Genomic DNA, 18,351 nt, shown 5'->3' on the forward strand with positions numbered 1-18,351 from the left:
TTATAAACAAATAAATTATATATTATTACTCAGTTGTCATAATATAAAAAGATTGCTAAAATAATTTTCATTCAACCAATCAATTATAGTGTCAGTTTATTTTATTTATTATGAATAATATATTATCAAATAAATTAAATTATTGTTTTAATAGTTTGAATATAATGTAAATCAATAATAATAATAATATAATACAGGCATAAAATCAACAGGCATTTTGAATTTATTATAATATTTATATAATGCAATATTTGATTCTCAAAAACTCTTATCTTTTATTATAAATAGCAATGCATTTAATGATTAAACATTTCATATATTATAATGTTTTTCGGATATTATGTTCAAAAATATTCAAAACTTAAACTTAAATTTAAGATATCGACGTAAAAGTTGGACTTTCTTTGTTATTTACTAAAGTCGTGTCTTCCTATGAGTACTCAAACATTTTATCATTTACTATATACTGTATAAAAACATCATAATAAAGATATAATGTTAGAATTTATATATACGTTAAACTATAATTCACTTTTGAAAATCTTTTTTATAGAAACTGTTATATATATTAAAATATAATTGCAATCTTTCATAGAAAACATAAACTGTTATAAAATAAATAATATGCAATTAGAAGTCAGTTTTATCATTTACATAAATTAACTTAAACAATTTTTTAAAACTATAATATAAAATTTCATTAAAATAAAAGTATTTTTAATTATTTATTATTTATAAATTAACTATATATTTCATATAATTATATGAAATTATTTACATGTCATATGCAATTTTAGTTTTTATCAGTAATGCAGTATCACATACAGTATTTATAAATTATTTATATTTATAACACGCTAAATAAAGTAAAACATAAAATAATAAATAATATAAATCACAAAAAATTAATATATACTACGTTTATATTATATAATTAATTTGTATAAATTAATATCAATTCAAAATAAGTATTTAAATTAAATAAATAATATGAATAATTAGTTTGTAAATTATTTTTTTAATTATATATTATTGTATAAATAAATCATTAAACAATGATTTTGTTAAACAAATACAATTTTTTGTAATAAAACTAATGTTATTTTATTTTTAGGACAAAACTATTCAACGACAAAGTGTAACTTATTTTATGTAAATTAATTAATTAAGGTTTGTATCCAATTATAATGTAAAGCAATAAATTGAATTAATTATAAGACATACCCTTGTCTTCAATGTCACCAATGGTTTGCTTTACTTCCAATTCTGAGGCAGACTTTTGTTTACGAAGTAAACGGGGTTTTGGCTAAAGTATACAATAAAATCAATGTTTGCGATCTTATGCTATATTTTTAGACATTTATTTTAATTATAGCAAATACCTGACATTTGGGTGCATTTTCCTGACACTGACCCGAATGGACATTCATTTTACATAATTTACATTTGAGTCCTTGTCGTGAATGTCCTGTTTTTTAATTAAAATAAAAGCAACTTTTATTAGTTGCCATAATTTATAGCAATAAACGTAATCTCGAGAGTCTTTACCTCTTAATATCTCACGACAGACATCACAAGCCGTGATCTTCTTATAGGTATTCTCTTGGAAGACGTGTTGTCCGACAGGAAAACTCAGTCTCGAAGATGAACTCGAGCTCTCATTTGTCTCAGATCTGTAAACAATATATATATTTTTTGTTAACTTTAAAAAAATACAATTATTAAAAATTATTGATCTTAATGTAAACATTTGTTTTATAAATTTTATTTTTCTATTATTTGGTTTAAAAAACTATTTTTGATAACAAAAATCTATTCTAATAATAATTTCTGTATCATTTTAAATGTCAGTAAAAACCAAATTTTTCAAAGAAAATAAATGTAAATTTATTTGAAATTCAAATTCTTAAGATTTGAATTTTTAATAAAAAGAGATATTTTTAAAACAAACATTTTATGAAAATACAATCGATAACAATCATAATATCTGTATTTTCTTATTTATACTGTATCTGAGATCTATAGACTTAAAATACAAAACTTGTTGATAATTTTGATAAATTAATTATTAATAACTTATTATTCGTGTATTACATGAAATCAACAAAAAAATATTATATCAGTTCTATTGCTTTCAATGTTTATCAGCCAAATGGAGAATAAGATGCTAAGAAACTCTGATTTTATTTTATTATGTTTTTTACAATATTTTATTTTATATAAAATAATATAACAATAGAAAACTAAAGTATTTTTAAATCATATTTATTATTATTAAGTAATAAATGTAATAATAATAATAATAATGAATAGACATTTAATTTTAAAAAATCATTTTTTACTTTATGTAATATATAATACTTATTTTTCTAAAAACACCAATTTAAAGCAATTTACTTAATAATAATCAATATTAATAAAATTAAAATAAAATTTTAACTTTTATTTTAATTGCTATTTATTCAAACTTAATTTCTAAAACTAATTTTATTTATAGATATATATTAATCAGTGTTAAACAAGAAGGTATGGGATTGTATGTCCACTTTACTCAACCCTAAGATCAAAATTTTTGAATTTTCCCCATTATTTTTGACCAAAATATTATCGCTTAAAACGAATAGAAATTAATCATTAATTGATTATTAAGTTTTTAATAAAGTTATAATTTTAATTAATATGTGAAGTAATAACGAATTAAGTGTTGTGTTTTAACAACATATAAATTAAATTATTAAGTAAAAATATGTAAAATAGTTAATATTACGTTAAAATTTACCTAAATATTACATAATATTATTAAAAATATAAAAATTAACTATTTAAAATAATATTTATATTAAAAGTAAAATATTATTTAAAAATAATTAATATAATAATAATAAAAATATTACATATTTTAATCTTTTTATTATTTATTTTTACGTTAATATTTTACCTGTTATGCATAATTATTATCTATTTTAAAAATTTTAGTAAAAATAAAATTATTGTTAAACTTAAGAAATAATTAAAATTAATATATTAACTGGAATAAGGAAAATAATTAGATTGCGTTAAAATTTCTCTAAATGAACAATTATTTGATTAAAAAATATGTAACTAAAAAACTAAAACATGATCTATTTGTTTAATAAAACAATTATGTTATAAGTAAAAAACATTTTAAGATTATTAATAGATTTAAGATTAACATTTATAGATAATTAAAATAATAATAATAAATTAAACTATGAATATGAATATTTTTAAATTTTATTTTTTAAAATTTTGATTTAATAGTTTTTAATAATTAATAAAAAAATACAAGATATTCCTGGGAATTTCCTTCCATTTACATAAGAATATTCGTGAATTAATTTTTTTAGGGAATTTTATCTTGACCCTTTCAAAGGATTTTTAAATTAAAATATTGCCTTTTAAAAATGCAATAAAAAATAACCCTATAATTCCTAGTTTTTTTTCTATATTTTTTACCCCCTAAAATCCAAAATCTTGTTTAATCCTGATATTACTGTAATATATGTGTAAAATTGCAGCATATATTTTGTAATATTAATGTACATAAAACATTAAAAAATGATATAAAAATTAAATTTATTATATATTGTTAGGTAGTTTATTATATACTAAGTAATGTAATTTGATTTGAATAAAAGTTTATTTTAAAAAATAAAATTATGTAAATACAGTACAGTATTATAATATATGCTATTTAGTTATTTTCTTATAACTAAGTAAATATGTATAGTTGTATGATATGCTGAAAGTACAGTATATAATGTAAATTGTATTAAATAATATACATTATATTTTAAAAAGTATTTACACAATTATACATAATAATATCGATACAATATATATTTCTAGTGTTTACATAACGTTTAAATTTTATGCATTTATATAATTGTAAGTTTAATTTGCAATTTGATTTTTTATCATTACAAAATACTGTAAATATTTACCGTTAAATAGTTAAAAATATTTTTATAAAAAAGCAAAAACATACTGCAATAATTTTACTTCCTTATATAATAATGATTATTAAAAATTTTATTTAGAAAAAAAACTTTTATTTATTTTAACTAATAATTTCCATAATTTTATTAAACAAAAACTAGAATATAATATAATATTATACAAACACAATATTTTTAAAATTAATTCCTTTGATTTTGCAATAATCTGATATTAGATTTGCTTAAAAATTAATATATTATATAATGTTATGTTATTTATTAAAATGTTCAATTAAATCATAGAAACATTTTAATAAAATAAAATTATCCAATACTAAGAAACTATTTAGTATTTAGAAAAATAAATATTAATATTTTGGATATTTAAACATTTATTTATCTAAATTGTTTACACAATTGATTTAATTAATATTTTGTATAACCATAAATAAACTTTACTACAATAATTAATTTTAATTTAATATTAAATCAAAATATATTATATATATAATTTTTCGCATGTTTAGAAAACAAATTAAACTATTATTATTGTTATAAAAATATCTTATTAATAGGAAGTTTTAATTACTTAATTAATAAATATGAATATTACAAATATCTATTTTTAATTTATTTAAATTTATGTTAGATTAATAATTTAATAAATATTTATAACAATGGTATCAAATTAAATTTACAATACAGTATATACATAATAAATAAAGACAAATAAGTATAATCTACATATTGTCATAAAATATTTATATTAAAAGACATGTAAATATATAAATATTTTATTTTTGAAAAAAAACTTTAAATTTTAAATAATATAACAAATAATTTAATTAACAATTATTATAATTAATACTTATGTCATATTAGATATATTGCACATTCGCTACATTTATTATCCTTCAAATACCTGTTGACCTATTTATAGGTAAAATCTTTGACTAATCGTTATTGAGAGCAATGAGAGCATTGGTCATGCATTTCATATGACTGTCCTCACGATTACAACTATTGTATCAAAAATTCATAATCAAATAAAATGATAAGTTTTCACAAATACCTAAAGAAATATGTTCTCTGAATTCTTTATGTCCTTTCGTCCGATTTTTTTAAATTTAAAATTTTGAGTTCAGATTTGAATAAAGTATAAGGTATTAGGGATTAGTATTAAAATTTTGATATCTCTTTACGAACATAAAGAAAATGGCAGTCAAAGTACAAAAATATTGATTTAAAAATTTTTGAGTTTAGATTAGAATAAAACTTCAAAAGTAAGATATAGAGGGTTACATAAAAATTTTATCTCTTCAGGAACATAGAGAAAATGATTTTTTACTTTAAGTTAAAATTTGGGTTAAGAATCATAATTTTATTGATTTATTTGATACCATACATGACTAAAGTTGAGTTTATTTTGTCAATACTGAGATAATATCTTTTATGATTTAATTTAATATTTAATTTGGATCAGTTCGTCTGGAAATGATTTCTATGTTTGTCAATCCTGTGACCCTATCATCGGTTGCTTATATACAATATAATGCTGACCTGTCATGTGGTTAGGTGTTGTGCTACGGCCAGGACTACTAACTAACTAACTAACTAGCATTCTCAACTGACTATATATTGATTTCTAAAAACCATTTTCTCTGAAAATTCAACAAATGTTTTAAATATATTTTATTTAGCATATATTAAACAGTTTTTATTGTAAACATTTACCAAAATATAATATAGAAATACAGATACACTATAATATGATGTTAACATTTTTATAATTAAAACTATAATATAAAGTCTATATAATATATGATTAAATTTTAGAATTCTAAACTAAAATTACTAGAAAAATTCCGACACTTTATTTAGATATATATTTGTATTACCAATTTGTGTCAAATAGTCAAACGATAACTTAATGGCTGTCAATAAGTCATAGGGGGTTAACTAACTTTAGGGGTTCATAGAGTGATCAAATAATTCAAAGAGAGTCAGTAATCAAAGTCATCCAATGGACATATTAGTAGATATATTAATATATTATAATAAAATTATATATTAAATATAGTAATCATAAATTTATGCCCTGAATACCAATTTTGTAAATATTTTCGGTGTTTTAAAAGATAGAAAATATATTTTTCAAACATTTCTAATTTAATTATTAATCTTTAATTTTAAGTCGAAATTTAGAAATTCCGAAAAAGAGACAGAAATACAAAATGAATTTAGAAGACATTCTTTGAGAATTTGATGATAAGATAATAAATAAATAAATAAATAATTTATATATATATTACAAATTTAACAAAAAAACTATCATTTTTAAAAAATGTGATTTAAATTATATTTTATAGAATAACTAGTTTTATAGAAGCTTAAAATATTTTTTTAAAACAATTTATTAAATTGATAAAAAAAATAAAAACCTAAGTTTGTTTACAAAAATACCTGACATTGAATGACAATAATTTTTTAAAAGCTAACAAATTATAAAAACAAATATGTCGTTTATTTAGTTATAAACGGATTAAATATTTCACAAATTTTAAAATAATTTAAAAATTACACTTTTAAGTGACATTTACATACAACTTTTACTAAACATATTTAATCTCTATTTATGTTTGTAAAAATATTTTTTTGGACATCGAAAATGATTTAAGCATATTTATAATTAGATAATTAGATTTAAAGATTTTTAATATTTTTAACTTATCATCCATATCTATAATTTACTTATGATTATTAAATAAACTGTTAAAATGTGATACTATTTATTTTCTTCAATTTAATAATAAAGAAAAAGAGTATAATTACAAAATATTATAAACTTTTATATAGTATCTTATAAATAAAACACATATCTGGTATTTAGATTTTCAATTTTGCATAAATAAAATTAATTCAATCTAATTTCCAGTACTGAACTAATGTAATTATAATAATTTATTTGTAACTATCATTTATGTATTAATGTTAAAACTTTTATATAATAATAATATAGAATGAGATTTTATCTTACAATTTAATAATAATAACTTTGAACCCCCCTAAACCCCACATACCCACCCATTAGGTGATAATTTTAGTAAAAATGGTTAAACGGGTATATTTTTTATATATTAAAACACATTTTAACTTGTTTTGGGCCAATCACTTGGGAACCTTGCATTGTTAGATCTACTCATCAAATATTTAATCCAATGGTTTATATATGATTTAATTATTAAATAATATATATGTATATTTTTAATTAGATTATAAATCTGTAACATTTATGCTAATGTTTAATTAATCATAATTAGTTTATTATTATGTATTAGTTAATTGTATAAATAAATTAATTTACAAATAAATATCAAAATATTTTTTTAAATTCTTTTCAATTCTAGTAAGATTTACAAAATAAAATAACTACATTATTTAAATTTGTTTTCTATTGATCTAAAATAAATATAAAATATATTTTGTAATAACAACAAATAATAATAATATTCAATATTAAATAAAATAAGTTAATATTGTTAAAACAGTTTTGTTTTAGGTATAGATAAGTTTAGGTAGAAATAAAAATGTTTTTGACAAATATAACAATGAATTTAAAATTGTTTTGAGGAAAAATATTTAGAGATTTATAAAAAAATAATCAATAAATTTTAAGTAGGTTATTTATTCTAAAATAAAATGTCAAACATTTATACTGATCTTAAAAGCTGTATATATATACAGTATAATGCTGTAAAATATAAAATAATATGATTGTATTAATATTAAATGTTTGTTAATATTATATAAATTTATTCAATTATTGAAAAATATTTTTATTAACTGTTACTGTAGTATAAACATTAAAATTATTTTTGTTTTAATTTAATAAATAATATAAATAAAATCTAAATAATAATAAAGTTGATAAATGAAAAATAATATTTTTCCAATAAGAAAAATTTCTAAAAAAAACTGAAGAAAAAATTGTATATCGGATCTCAAACTTAATTTTTAAATATTTTTTATCCTGTAATAAATAATAATTAATAATAATTACTAACTATAATTACTAGTATTTTAATTAATTAATATTCAATGTTTACAAAATTTATACATTTTATCACATATTTTAAAAGATTTTGATTTTTTTAAATTCTGTCATTCAAAAAACTAATTTGTGTTTTTAATAAATCTTATTTGTATACATGTAGTAGTGAAATGTAAGTATAACTGTATGAATAATATATTATTAGAAAATAATTTATATGAGAATCTCATAGTATAATAATAAAATAAAATTTCTATAAGAATTTCTGAGAAATTTTATTAGAAATTTTTATTTGCTTATCCCTAAATATTCACTAAATTTTCAAATAAATAATATATATTTAATAGTTAATGATATTACATTTCTAATAAATACAGATTTGTGTTTATTTATAAATAATTAAATATAAAATAGTTATATTGAAAGAAAAAGTAAATTCCTATAAAAACAAAATAAAAGTGTAGAATTGATTTTATTAGAAAATATAAGAATTTATTTTAAATTAAAATATAGAAAATTTTAATAAATATATATTAATATTATACAAAAGGGAATGTTCCTACTGTGCTCTCTCTCAACCCATTATTTATTATTGTATTGTAATTTTTTATTAAAAATGTTTTGAGATTTAATGCAATATTATAGAAAACTATTCATTGGTTGAATTTAAATCAATGCATTGAATCATTTTATTTTCAATTAGTAAAAATCGTCATAAAATACTGCAAAATCTAGATTTTTAAACACAATCTTAACTATTAAGTCTATCTTTAATTAATTTATTTAATTATTATATATAAAAGATTATGAGATCAGATAATAAAGAATATGTTATTAAAAAATTAAAATAATTGATAATTTACTTAACTTAGAAAAATAGTTAATGTTAAATCATAATTTTAGTATAATTATAGTATAATATTATACAATGTAAATCTTAATTTGTATATAGTATGAATATAATGATAATAATATTTTAACATTTATTAAATCTAAAAATGTACTGAAAAAAGTGATTTTACACAAAGACAATCAATATATTAATAACTTAGATGTTTAATACGTTAAAATACGTTAAATATACAAATTATATAATAAAAACCTTATGTATATACTAGCTATTAATTTTATGTTTTATTTTAAAATTACATAATATAAATCACTTCTAGAAAATGTTAACTTAAATATTGTCATAATTTTTACATTTTATAAATGTCTTATAATATAGAATATTATAGATAATGTTTTGTATTTTTTTATCAAAAAATATTTTTTAAAATATTATTATAAATAATATCTGAATTAATTACAAATGATAATTGTAATTCAGATTTTTATAAAGAGAGTAGTAAAACATATTATAAATTATAATATGTTTTACTACTTTCTAAATAAAAATCTTACCAATTATTATAATAAATGAACTAAAAGTATTTTTGTTTATTATATTGATTGCATTCATAAGTTTAATTAACAATGTTATTTTAATTTATTTAAATATTATAAAAATAAAAAACGTTTTAACTTTTGTTAGTTTTAAAACATCCAAATTCATATAAATAAAAAATAATATACTGTATATGATAATGATAATAATGATAATAATAATACTCTTTAAAATTGTTTGTAAAACACAGTATTTTCTTTAGGTAATATAGTCTATATTATATATGATATATAAATTTATACTGTATTTCAATGTATAGATATCAAATTGCATTTTTATTAATTTTAAACATGATATATATATATAAAATAAATTACATAGTAAGTTACTACAGTATTAGTAACATTATAATTTCAATTAAATCCTACAAACATTTATTGTCGATTAAATATAATAAGTTAAATATTATATAACAAATATAAAAGATAATATAAAAACAAAAAATTGTTAAATTGAAATCAATTATATATAATATTATACTGTATTATATAATGTATTGCTTATGTATGTACAGTATGTAATATATAATATATAACTCACTATCAAAATGTATTTTATATGTTATATTATACTGTATATATTGTAATAATTTGTGTATACTTTGATGTCTATGTTGTATATGTCAAACATTTTAAAGGTGTTGTCAAATAAGTAGATTACAGTTTATATAGTAATAGTTTAAAATCGTGTGTTATATTTAGTGTCAATAAGTCAAAACATAAATTTTATCATTATTATCATATAAAAATATATATAAAATATTTGTATTAATATTTTAAAAAACTTATTAGTCTTTTAATGTGTTAAAACATACTAAAATTTTTAAAATTTAATATAGTAAATTCCAAATATTTTTTATAAATTATAATAATTGAAAAAGACATCCACTTTTAAAATGTTATATTATTTATTTAATGCAAAACTAATTTAAATCACATTTTATAATTAAAATAATATGATAGATTCATAAAAATTAATTAATGTACTATTATTTAAAAATTATTTTATAGATTTAGTATAATAATGTGAAATCTATTTCATAATATATTTTAAAATAATTTTGGATAGAATTTAAAAAATGTTGGTTTAAAATCTAAATATTAAATTAAATCATTTAATAAAAAAGTATATCCATTTCAATCTTTAATTTCAGACATATTATCTATTGGTTTTATTTTCTATTGTTAAACAATCTAAATAATAATATACATAATTTGTTGACAATTATTTTATAACATGGAAATAATAAAAAACATATTCATATTTATATAATAGTTTATATTAATTGATATTCATGGAGAGGATTATTGTAATAAAAATGTGTTGAAACCATTGCATCACTCTTTAGGAATATATTATAATATTTAATCTTTATAACTAATATTTACAATAATATAGCATATAATGGATAAATTTGTATTATACATCTTTAAATATAATTGTTGAAATTTATTTTAGTAAATTAATTTGATTCGTATAATTACTAAATAATTGTAATACAGTATTGTATAGTACAGTACAGTACTGTACAGTACTAACTAAAAATAAAAAAGCTTTTTATTATGACTTAAAATCAATACACATTTATACAATTTATAAATTAAATAACAGTTTTATAAATATCATGTATTATATATGTAAATGTGTTTTTACCAAAAATTCAATTTAGTTATCATGATATTCATCTATAATAGTCTTTACTAATACTAATTTAGTATTGAGTTTATGTTTTATTATATATTTCTATATCTTTAATTAAAAGTAATAAATTTTGTCGATTTGTCAAACAATTGATGGATAGTGTGATCACTGCCTAATAAAAGGATTGCTTGTCATCGCATGCATTACTGAACACCAATTATGGTAACCACTGATCGATTTGTGTTCACATTTATTGTTCATTCAATTTAGTTGGCATTAGATTTGCCAAATATATTGCATAAGTACTATATATTATTGATACTATATATAAATTTCGATATATTATTAAATAATATATAGATATTTCTTAAGAAAAAATATAACAAAAGTATATTCAGTATAATAAAAGAGCACTTTATATAAACAACAAACAGTAGACCCACTAAAAGCCTACCAGTCCTTCGAGAACTGTAGCCATAAAAGTAAGTTTAAATGATTAGTCATTTAAAGTGTCTATAATTTCAATATAAAATTAATATTATTAGTATTAGTATAGACTCTATAGTATAGAGTGTTATATATTATATATATTTTACATAGTATTTACTAGTTTTGGCAGAGACTAAATGTTTGAATATATATATACAGTATAATACAATGTATAATACATGGCCAATTTGGCTTACAAACCAAATTTAGTGTCACCTAGTGCTAAAAGCATTGATATAAGCAAATTAAACCACGTTTTATAATAAATATAGATTTAATATTATTTTTTATTTAAAATTATTTTATTATTATTATTTAGAAACAACGATAATAATAATAATGCATTTACTAGCAATTATTTTTTATTAATTTTTTAACATAATATTGTGATGGTCTATACATCACTTAAGCGCTTCCAGTATCACCAATCAAAATACAAAGTTACTTTGTCACTATAAATATAATATACTGTATCTATTTATAGTCTTTATATATATTTCTATATTATAAGTTAAAATATATTTTAACCAAACATAGTTATTTAATTATAACTAATTATATTTGATATTATTTCTAATTTTGTATTAATTATATATTTATTAATATTATGTTATGTTGTTTAAAATGAATTATGATTTATTATTATTATTGTAAATTAGTTAAATTAATTATTATTATGTTATAATAGCTGTAATTATTAATACATGTAAACTATTGACTATCTCATTATATTTATCAATAAAGGGGAGTCCGGGGAGTCTAGGGCTAGCAATAGCTAGTCTAGGAAGGACTTTAAAACATGTAAACAGTTGTACTAATTATTAATAGTTATGTTAGCCTTAAGTGTATTGACAATTGATTCATAAATTCTGATAACTCAGAAGTATCTATTTTGTCAATCCGGTAAAAGGCTTCTGAATACTAAATACCAATATATAAGCGCAGTTACCAGTGACTAGAGCCCCGAATGGGCCATTCATATATACTGTGACGTAGTAAATAACCCATTCAAATATACAGTAACTTTTAAATAGTCTTCTAATAGCAACCCATTCATAAATTACGTCACAGTTCCCTATCAAACATACCCCGCATTGCATATTGCTTCGTAAAGTTATCTTTACGGGCTATTGACGGGTAAACACACATATATGCCCGTCACAATATAAATTAGTTTTAAAATTTGTATAATACAGATACTCAGTACATTGTATTATACTGAATTATACAAAGTCACAATTCAAAACCTTGTATTTTTTCAACCCTGGTATTTACATATATATTTTACATTCAATAAATTTGTTTATAAATGTTAATTTTTCATATACTGTAGTATTAGTCTAGTTATTGAAATAAAACATTATTGATTAGTACAAAAACTGGTTAATTGATATATTAATATCTAATATATGATTGATTGATAATAAGAGTCAAATAAACTGATAGACTAATCAAATGTAGAATAATTGTGTGAAGTGTCTCAACATTTATTCACTTGTATTGGTTCACAACAACAACACTACAATCAAAACAAATCTTTATTTTTTCAGATGTTTTGAGACTACAATTCAAGAATTGAGTCAATAAATGATGATTTGTTGAGAATGTGTTATAGATTTTTTACATTTAATATAAGTTTGTATGGGATATGACTGTATGTATGTAAGGATGGTATGGTTGACGTGTGTGTAAGCATACTGTGAAGATTAACTGTCACATCCAATATATTTTCTATGTGTGTCAGCTATAGTCATATTGCAATATCATGTGCTCTAATCGTGTAGTTTACAGTTATTGTCACTAAGTTATTGGTTTTATTTAAAATTTTTAATATATTTGCTTATATAAAGTCCGGTTTACAACAGTTGAATAAATTAATTTGAATTCAAATCGATTGAAAGCAAACATTTGAGTACAAACTTCATAGCAATCGTGTATTTCTCTAACTAACAAATCTTTATATAAATACAGTATGTTATGCTCTCATACAGTATATGCCAATCATATAATACATGATATGATTGAAGCAAACATTAATTTCAATAATATTATAGTTCTATAAATACATTGTATCTATAATTCTATATTATATTACTGTAATATATCTATTCATTATATTCTGTATCCATTTCTATCATTTCACTACACATTAATGAATAATTTGTTAAATAGTCTAATAGTAATAAATAATTTTAGATTTTTCTATTAATACTACATTAATATTGTATGTTTTGAATGATTAATGTAAGTTATTTAAATTGTTAAGTATAATATAAATGCTTTTACACTCCAATTTCAAATAAATTACTATTTTATTAATTTTTCTAGTAATAAAACTAATTACAAAAAATTATAGGTTTAATAAAAATCAAATCAACATAAATATATTATGTTATATATATATATATGTTTTTAATAACAGTATATTTACTAAATATTATTATAAAATAATTTTAAATAAAAATTTCATGTTTATAAATACAAATATTTATTACTTTAAAATATTTAATATAAATATGTTTTTTCAATTTTTTAACAATTATATTTTATTTAATTAGAATTTTCTTAATGAAGGTATTAAATAACGTTGTTATACTAATTTACAATAATAACTAAAATAATTATTTATTTTAATAATATTTACATATCATTTTTGTTAAAAGCTTATATTAAATTACCAAAATTATAAAAACAGTATAAACTATTGAATATCAAAAATTATTTTATGAATTCATAGTAAATAATAATAATAATTTATATGATATTATACACTTTAAAATTTTATTCACGTATCATATTCAGCTTATTTGTTTGTCTACCAATAAACGTGTTTTATATAAGACTATTAGTGCTTGTGTTAAATAGTATTTAAACTTTAAAGATTCAAAATCACGAACAAAGTATTCTAACTCAGGGAGACTCGAACTCACAACCCTCCGGTCACGACTAGTGAACGACTCCTACATGAACTATTGAATAGGATACTAGGAACTAGGTAAAATAAGTTTGTTTTGGTAATTTATGTATAAATTATTTAATATTATAAAAATCAGTATAGATTTTTAGCCAAAAATGTTTTATTCTGCAAACATAACTAACTTACATCAAGAAAATATATGTATATATTGTATATTTAATTAATTAAAATAATATTCTGTAAAACTTGTATATTCTTAATAAAAAGTTTATTTTTTTACTTTTAATTGTATTATAAGAAAAAACACAAAAACAATATTTTTATATACTTGACTCGTATTTATCATTGAGATGTGAATCGCCGAAATCCTGGTGTCTGTATGAATCTTATTAGTAATTATAAATCAAATATAATTTTATCAATTACTACAAAATCTGACATTTGCGCAAATATTACACTTTATGAACTATAGTTTTTTAAAAAGTTAAATAGGTTTTAATAATTTAGTCTTATTATTACAACAGAGTAATTACAATAATTTACAAAAATATACAAAATTTTATTATTCTAAAAAAAATTCCATCAGATTAACCATATTATAAAAGGCAATAAATGTTGCCAAATATTTAGTTATTTTAAAAATTATCAAATATTAAATGAGAAAATAGATTAGAAAATATTGTTTCAAACATACTGTATATAAACAGAGAAGTTAGAGAAGTAACAAAAGTTAATGCATTTGTTGTCTTGTATTATATATTTAGTCTTCAGATTTCATTCGGATCTATGTTTTATTTAATAGATGTATTCATTTTGATGGCAAACCATTATGTTACCTCTCTCTCTCTCTCTCTCTCTCTCTCTCTCTCTCTCTCTCTCTCTCTCTCTCTCTCTCTCTCTCTCTCTCTCTCTCAATACTGATATAAACATTAAACATTATCTCTAAAATAATGGCAATAATTTGATGAATTGCTGAATACTCCATTGAGATTGAAATGTATTTCTTGCATAATAAAAGCTTTTATCAATTTATTTGTATATAACAATCATATATTAAAAACTAATATGAAAATGTTTGTCTCAAACAATGTATGTTATTATCTTATCAAATATTTGTTAGTAATTTAATAAAATTATTTTTAAGGTATTTATAATTTGATTTCATAGTTAAGATTTTATTTATGAATCGGGAAAAACTAATTTTGTGACTATTTCTTAATTTCATATAAATATATTAAAGCAGAATATAAATGAATATTTTATTAAAGCTTTTCTATGAGTTTCAAGATTTTCATTTGAGAAAAATATTTTTGAAGAACACTTGAGAGCAAAAAGAGATTGAAAACTAATTTCATGTTTCAGTGACACAAATACTGTTTTCATTATATATTTATACAATAAACTCAATTGCATTATATTTATACGATATATATATACTGTATTCTGTATAATATGATACAACAATATACTATACACTATTGACTACCCGTTCAATAAACTGTAACCAACTTTACTGATAATATTGACATAAAATAGCAAAATTGAGTGCTTAAGCATAAAAATACATTTTGAATAAATTATTGAATAAATTCTATTAATTATTAAATTAAAAACATTTTTAACTATTTATTTAAAATAAACTAAATTTTAATAATAACTCAGGAATAACTCTAATTCAGGTATATTTATATAAATAAGTTATACAATATTTTAATTATCTATATTCATTTATGGCTGTCAAACATTAAATAGAGTTTAGGATACTCAAGCATTTGAATATAAACACAATAAAATATAAAATTATACTGGATCATATTATAATAATTTTAAGAGTTAATAACTTTTCAAAATAAGGTTTCGATACACAAACTGGCATTTGATATATATATATATATATATATATAATATCTAAATACAATAGTAGTCGTTGTAGTTATATCTAAATAAAATTGTAAAACACAATTTGATATAATTTTAAACCATAATATATAAATTTATATACAGGTATCATTAACAATTAGAGAATAATTTATTCTCTACTACTACTACAATATTTAAGCTATAAATTGCATTATATTTTATTAACGATTAGTCCATAAAAAATATTTTGAGTAGCATTTTCTTTTTATTATTGATTATGACTTTATAAAGATATACTCAAATAAATTATATAAATGATATTTTTTATTACAACAAAAGCTGTTCTCAATTGTTGAACATTTTATATGAAAATAAATCATCATTTGTTTGTTTATTTATAAGCAGTTAATGAAGACAACAACAAAATTAAACACTAATCGCCTCTCCATTAGTTTCAATTTATACACTATTTATAGTAAAGATATACAATAAAAAATACAAATAATACTAATTTAGGAATTTTAAGACTTTATGTATCATTAGTTATACTTAATGTGAAATCATACCAATGAATGAATGTTAAGTATATAAATAATTGTATTTCTTATTTAGTTGTATATAATTTTCAGAGAATATACAGTAAATTCAAAAATAACTTTAAAAATTACAATAATTTATAAAATAATTTTAATAAAAATCAATAATTTTGATCTTTATTATTAGTGCCGATATCAAACATCTAACGGTAAGATTATCTCATATATTAAATATTATAAATTCTAAAACTACGATAAGTATGTCAAAAGTTATAGTCAGTAAAAAAATATTTATTGGTTTAGTTTAGTTATTTGACTGCAATGTGAGAGTTATAATTAAAATATGTGAATAATTCAATTATTTATTTACTCTTAAATATTGTGTAATTTATATATAACGTATATGGATAACCATGATATGATATAATTATGCTAATCATATATTTTATCTATTGTTTAAATTTTAAATGATTCCTTAAATAATGCATTTTTATAATATGATTGATTTTCATTCAATATTATGTTCATCGTATAAAATGTTTAATCTATTATAATCTAAACGATATCTCTATTCAAGCAAAAAATGATTTGTAAATTAACTCAATAATGAAATGCTTTATAAACTTTATATATTAATTTTTAATTTATTCATTTAAATAATAAAACATTATAATAATTAAGTTAAATAAATTAATTTTTTATTGATAATAATTTATATTGTAAATTATTTTTAAAAATGTTACTACTAAATATTTTATTGTATATTATATATTATGTAAATAACATCATAGACAATTATTATAAACTAAAATAGAAAATTGATTGATTTATAACTTAATTTTGTTAATTTAATTTATATATAACATATATTATATTACAGTATACAACATAAGATATAAATAATTTTATAATAATAATAAATATAAATTAAAAAATAAACTTCATTTGCAATGAATATTCAAAGATATCTTATATATTAAACAAAGAATTTAATAAATAAATATTTATAACAAGTGTTGGCATTTGATATGAGAATTATGTGTTTAATAAAATGCGAAACAAATGAATAGTAAAATATGACTATTACTGCATACCTGTCCCCAGTAGTGGTCACAATCTTTAAAGTCCTGAACGCTTTGATCCACTTATTCTTCGAAGTCATTACTCTTTTATCAAATCGTCTTTCATTAAAATCCATTATTTTGTATAAAATTTTATAAAAATCAAGAATTTATGGACAAACAGACAGACAGAAAGAAATTGTTAAAACATATAAAAAGAAATGAAATTATGATATTTTGGTGTTTGGCGACAGCTTTTAATATTAAATACTTATAATTCAAGTTTTATGCGAATAATTATCGATAGAAAATATTATTCTATTATATATCAACTTTTTTTTGCCGATAATCTAAATATTATATATATATATATATATTGCGTTGATATAG

At 18.7% G+C, this 18,351-nt stretch overlaps 1 protein-coding gene across 1 annotated transcript in view; it reads right to left on the minus strand.

Moving 5' to 3' along the window:
• LOC128960249 (uncharacterized) overlaps positions 1 to 18,098 on the minus strand; it is a 28,944-nt gene extending 10,846 nt beyond the window's left edge. Inside the window, exons 1-4 of the mRNA XM_054306321.1 lie at positions 17,995 to 18,098; positions 1,549 to 1,673; positions 1,383 to 1,468; positions 1,225 to 1,306 (exon numbers count right to left, since the gene is read on the minus strand). Of these exons, the coding sequence (XP_054162296.1) occupies positions 1,225 to 1,306; positions 1,383 to 1,468; positions 1,549 to 1,673; positions 17,995 to 18,098 (397 nt within the window). The remainder of the gene's footprint in view (positions 1 to 1,224; positions 1,307 to 1,382; positions 1,469 to 1,548; positions 1,674 to 17,994) is intronic.
• Between the last annotated feature and the right edge of the window lie 253 nt (positions 18,099 to 18,351).

The sequence above is a fragment of the Oppia nitens genome, unplaced genomic scaffold, assembly GCF_028296485.1.
Source record: "Oppia nitens isolate AA-2021 unplaced genomic scaffold, nextdenovo-longstitch-racon4-pilon3 scaffold4_pilon_pilon_pilon, whole genome shotgun sequence".
In the NCBI taxonomy this organism is placed as follows: Eukaryota; Metazoa; Arthropoda; class Arachnida; order Sarcoptiformes; family Oppiidae; genus Oppia; species Oppia nitens.